The sequence below is a fragment of the Berghia stephanieae genome, chromosome 9 (assembly GCF_034508935.2).
Source record: "Berghia stephanieae isolate SIO BIC M18660-M18661 chromosome 9, UCSD_Bste_1.3, whole genome shotgun sequence".
NCBI lineage: Eukaryota > Metazoa > Mollusca > Gastropoda > Nudibranchia > Aeolidiidae > Berghia > Berghia stephanieae.
Genome location: NC_088368.1, coordinates 26085031 through 26091294, shown reverse-complemented (window position 1 = coordinate 26091294; position 6264 = coordinate 26085031). Strand labels below are relative to the sequence as shown.

The 6264-nt window shown below is 36.6% G+C and overlaps 1 protein-coding gene across 1 annotated transcript in view; it reads left to right on the top strand.

Annotated features, from left to right (window-relative positions):
* The first annotated feature begins 3093 nt into the window (after window positions 1-3093).
* The window catches only part of LOC144979338 (uncharacterized), a 7751-nt gene continuing 4580 nt past the window's right edge, over window positions 3094-6264 (top strand). The window contains exons 1-2 of the mRNA XM_078925973.1: window positions 3094-3122; window positions 5519-5676. Of these exons, the coding sequence (XP_078782099.1) occupies window positions 5530-5676 (147 nt within the window). The 5' untranslated portion in view covers window positions 3094-3122; window positions 5519-5529. The remainder of the gene's footprint in view (window positions 3123-5518; window positions 5677-6264) is intronic.

The following is a 6264-nucleotide window of genomic DNA, read 5'->3' as shown; positions in this document are numbered from 1 at the left end:
TTAACTTATATATCCTTCAATGAGTATTCACTGAATAGCCTTTCTTTCCCAAGAGCTGAGATATCAGCAATTTAAATCGTGTAAAAATTCACGGTGGTGATGAAACTTGCCGCCTTCACAACGACATTTTTCTTTGGTGTCAAAAGAACACAGACTACATAATCGGTTCCGAGTACACGTGTACACTGTTGCTTAAATCGAAATCGGAAGTATAACTTATCATTTATTCATAACATACAACTTATCAAATTCATTCATTTACCAAGAGAGCAACATAATTTTCAAAAGTATTTTTTTTAATCCAAAAGTATACCAATTTGGTTATTTCGAATTTTACCGGCATTGGAACGCGGAACATGAGATTGTGAAATCAAAGAAATCAAAGTTGTGGTGGTCGAATACGAATACGAAAAAAAACAAAAACAATAATGATTTTTCCCCCTCATATCTTTTGTATATTCCGATAGCTTTCAAAGAGTCTAATTTTTATTTTCTTAATGTCTTATTTTATTAGAATTATTTGAAAATAATAGACTTCCGCTCATGTGAAGATATCTCGATAAACAATGCATCGCATTCTGCGGTTGCTAGTTGTGTCGTCTGCTTTCGGGTCGGCGAGGTCACGAAACAGTGTCTACTTGAACTCTCGCCTTTTACCCACCTCATAATAATAATGATAATAATAATAATAATAATAATAATAATAATAATAATAATAATAATAATAATGATAATAATAATAATAATAATAATAATAATAATAATAATCATAATAATAATAATCATAATAATAATAATAATAATAATAATAATAATAATAATAATAATAATAATAATAATAATAAGCATCATCATCATCATCATCATCATCATCATCATCATCATCATCATCATCATCGTCATCGTCATCATCATTAGCAGCATACCGAGCACCAAGATATCGCTTAAGCATCAATTGTATGTGTCACACTAATTCAATACAGTTATGTTATTATTGTGGTTTGCGTAATAGTATGGTTCAAATCAAATTTGAGGTTGAAAATGTCCGTATCATCACCTTTAACATCACCGTCATGAATATCGCCTCATCCACATCACCAACAATTCCGTGATCAAGTCACTTAACCCATTAAATCATGGCATTGACAATGTACTAAATCTTGTACTAATTACTAACAATTATATAATGGCAAAGTGCAGTATTGAGGTGGATTGGTCAAAATGATTCATTTGTCAAGAGATAAAAAAAAAATATATTAGAATGCCCAGCTCTGTCAAAGCGGAAATATTGTGGTCAATGGTACGTGACTTTTGTTGCGTAGCGTTCTACCAGCTATGCTGTTAAGACTTTTAACGGATTAGCAAATAATAGTGACAAGCTAGATTTGTCTGTTGAAGACGGGGAGCTGCAAGGTCTGGGCCGGACGTCCCGCTTGCTGAAAGGACATTGATGTGCATTTCGAACCCAACACCTCTCATTTCCAGGTGCATTGATCGCCGCGTAATCCTGTCTGACAGAGATTACTGCATATGGCCTCTCGTGTAATATTGTGTCAATAACAGCACCTTCCCGTGGTGTTCCCTGTTTCTACTGAGTTTGTTATGGGCGCGACCGAGTCCCCGGCGGTATAACCGGGCTAGGGAGTAGGTGGAACCCCTTCCTATTAAGGTGCAGGAGACAGAACCCACCGGTGAGTGGTACACTCTCTGCTCCTCACCCACCCACCTCACACTCATTCTACCCCTATAGCTCATACTTGTTTCCTAGTGCTGTAACTTTAAAGCTTCTATACGCCCTCTTTGGTCGGCCTGTGGTCCATGTCTTCTGTATGACTATCTGTGATTGATTGCAATCGTGTATCCTTCTTTAAAAAATTGCGATTTTGGGGGAAAGGGCTGGTATCCCTTTGTTTAAGGTCCACAGAATATCTCATCGACACAAATGACCCAGGACGTGACGATCCTCTGTTTATGAAATATGGCCAATTAAGCAGAAAGAATAACTGAAATAGATTACTGCAAGCCAGGAAACAGTAGGTGGCGGGGAATGGGCGACCGTCAATCATGAAAGAGACTGTGGGAAAGACAGAATGAAGGCTACTTGGCTAAACCCTATAAAAATAAATTATACGAAGAACATGCATCTGCAGCTCAACTCCTGATGTTATGCAGCTGACAAAGAAATACAGGTAAGGGTGGGAAGACAGACCAGAGACTCCCCAGCATGCCATGACAAACAAAAGGAAATCATACGAGCTCGGACGTCGCCTCGAAAAAGGTCCGCGCCAGACAGTGAGTACCCAGGCTGATCTGCGCGAAAAGTCAGCTACTGGGACAAAGAAATTCCACAAACATTTGAATATTTTACAACTTAACATTTGTGGAATCAGTAATAAAAAAAACAGAGCTGAGGAAATTATTAAGGGAAAAGGAAATCCACATTGCTTTACTTCAGGTAACCCTGTATAAAAATAGCGATCCTTATATTGCTGTTTATACCTACTATACCTGCAAATGTGACGACTGCCATTGTATTATTACTTATATGTTATATACCTAATAACCGTTTTTTTTTTAATCGATAAATTATATTTACTTTCATCAACAAATTAGGCCGACAGTAGGGAGCGCAATTGGCTTCTGTCTCTCGTCAGCTTTCGAACTTCCACCTCTAGGACCGACCTAAGGATGTCATCTCTCTTTCTGCCAATCTTCTCTATGTCTTCTGTGGCCTTCTACTGATGCATTCCGGTGCGGTTTTGCTCCATCCTTTACCAACATAGTGAAACCACACACGGAGTTTCTTAGTTATTATTTTTAGAACATCTTTCGATGATAAGTTTTCATTAAATAAATGTTTGCATAGTAATATAAACATATTAGTATTCACGTGATTTTTTTAAAGGTACTTTTCGTGTGTTTGTTGTGAGTAAATTACAGAATGAATGTATAGCGTCACGAACATAAGAAGAAATTGAATGCACTCAGCCTTATGCTAACACTTGGATCGTGACATCCAACTGCTTTTAAAAACCCAATGTAAATAATTCAAACTAATAAATTACAGTTTCTGATAGTTAAAGACTATTCAGCTTGCCGAAGCGCATGGACCTCAATCGCGGGTAAGTAAAAGTAATATTATGATGACCTCTATATTTTATCTGTAAATATTATATTTAAAACGTTATTTTGATCTATGTTGCTTCTTTATCAGTTTATCTATCTATCTATCTATCTATCTATCTATCTATCTATCTATCTATCTATCTATCTATCTATCTATCTATCTATCTATCTATCTATCTATCTATCTATCTCTCTATCTATATATCTATCTATCTATCTATTAATTATTTGTTCTCACCTCGTTTATTTGTATATCCTCCTACAACATTATTTCGTCCAGAGTTCCTGGAAACATCACGGAAGTGTGTTTGAAGTGTCTGGGAGGAATGTTGTTGTGTCTTGTCAGTTGGCGCCAATATTGTTTCCCGATGTAGGTTGCGCATGTGTGTGTGTGTTTGTGTGTATGCAAACTGGGTGTGGTGTAGTGTTGCAGGATGGGTCTTTTGGGGTAGTGGTTATAACATATGGTTGTGTAGTGTGTTTTGGACAGAAAGCATTTTTCATGTGTAATCTCTCTCTCTCTCTCTCTCTCTCTCTCTCTCTCTCTCTCTCTCTCTCTCTTTCTCTCTCTCTCTCTCTTTTTTCTTTTTTCTCTCTCTCTCTTTCTCTCTCTCTTGTTTAGTGTGACATTTTTTTTTGGGGGGGGGGGGGGGGGGTTTATAGTAAGAAAGAACAATCAAAACGTCACACTAAACAGACAGAGAGAGATATTCGTCACGTGCTTACACAGGAAAAAGTGCTTACTGTCCAATACACACTACACAACCCAATGATACAACCACTACCCCAAACGACCACTGCTCCAACACTACACCACACTCAGTTTGCACACACACACACACACACACACACACACACACACACACACACGCATATATATATATATATATATATATATATATATATATATATATATATATACATGCGCAACCTACATCCGGAAACAACTTGGCGCCAACTGAAAAGACACAACAACATTCCTCCCACACACCTTAAATCAACCTCCCTGATGACTCCAGGAACTCTGGACAAAACAATGTTGTAGGAGAATATGTATAAAACGAGATGAGAACAAATAATTAACAAATTGCTCCAAGAATTTGTCGAGCACTCCACATGGTGCCAGCTAACTCCCAGTAATCATATCCATCTATCTATCTATCTATCTATCTATCTATCTATCTATCTATCTATCTATCTATCTATCTATCTATCTATCTATATATCAATCTATTCATCTATCTATCTATCTATCTATCTATCTATCTATCTATCTATCTATCTATTAAGGATTTTCCACAATTTGTAGTATGTCTAATTTGACGATTCAGTCCCCGTTGGTCAACATCAAGTTCCACAAGTTCTGATGATGACCAAAGAGGTCTGCTAATCTTATTTTAAAGTTTCAGTGTTTTCTCACTCATCCATTTCTTTACACTTTGAACACACTTCTGACTAATGTCAGATACCCTTTGCGAATTTCTCGTATTGGTGGAGACTCAGTACAACTTGTATTATCAGCGCATTGATGGTATGATAGATCGAAACTTCTGATGGTTGTCGACAGAGGGTCAGCATACAGATCCAAAACAACAGGCCCAAGTACTGAATTGGGAGGGGGGGGGGGGAGAACCCCAAACGTATATGCAATTTCCTCAGGTCTATTTTCATCCACATAAATAATTATCTGTTTACATTCATACAAAATGACCTACATAAATCAAACACTGCACCAGATACACCATGTTAAAAATCTAAGGTGATTGAGGAGAATATGTCGATCAATCGTGTTAAAAGCCAAAGATAGGACAGGTAAATTCAGCATAATCACGAAATATTGTCTATAACAGAAACCAATGATAACTCTTTTCCATCGAATGATGGTGCATAGATCTATAAGTAAACTGAACTCTTCCAGAGGATTATTTTTAATATGAGACAGTAATTGTTTCAAAACAAGCTATTCCAAGATTTTAGAGAGAAATGGAAGGTTAGAGACAGGGCGATAGATTTTTAAGTGAACTTTATAGTGTCATGGACATTTTTATTTAAATGATGAAACTAAATGTCTGTATTTTAGTGTAGAGATTTAAAGAGGATTAATCGTTGCCCTATACCGGGTATTTCATAAGGGCCGGAATGTTACATAATATTATAATAATTAGAATTTTTATGTGTAGTTTAGAATTTCTAAAAAAAAACCAACAAATGTTAACTAAATGTCATAAAAATTTTTTTGCATGACTTATCTTGTTAGACAGGTCAAAAATGAATTTTGAAGAATTGTTTATCTAAGTTAGAGTATCGCTTGGAGGTGGATTTGTTTTGTTTTATTTTTATTTTTTGATGTAGGAATTAAGGTCCATTTCTGTCTCCCTCTTTCCTATTGCAGACCGATTCAAGATGCCACACACTTATTACATGCTTTTGACCACAATTTTGATGATGGCAGTATCAAATCCTACACAGGGTAATGAACATATACCATGTACATGCCAACCTCCCGTTGGAAGCGTTGATATTTCTTACGTTGTGGCACACAAATCGTGGGTATGTTTTCAGGTGTTATCATCATCATCTATCACCACCACCATCATCATCGTCATCATCATCATCATCATCATCATTATCATCATCATCAACAACAACAACATCATCATCATCATCATTATCATCATCATCATTATCATCATCATGGTCATCATCATCATCACCATCATCATCATCATCATCATCATCATCATCATCATCATCATCATCATCATCATCACCACCACCACCATCATTTATTTACTCTAAAAGCGTTATTACTCGTACAATACTTAGCATTAGACCTTCCAGAGACGACTGGAACATTGGGCTGTCACAAATCTCGGCGTCCTTCTTTCCCTAAATCCGACTCTATGATCTGCCTCCAAGTTAACTTCGGCCTACCTCTCTTTCGTCTCCTAGCTTACGGCCTCTACCTCGTGAAATCTTATGGGAATATACCACCCTTCATTCTCGCTACGTGGATAAACTATCTCAATCTACTTTCCCACACCATTTCCGTGAGTTCGATTGCTTCTATTCTTTTAATTACTTCTTCATTTCTGATCATAATTTCTTTTCAGGTTACATTGATCATCTTACGCAAAC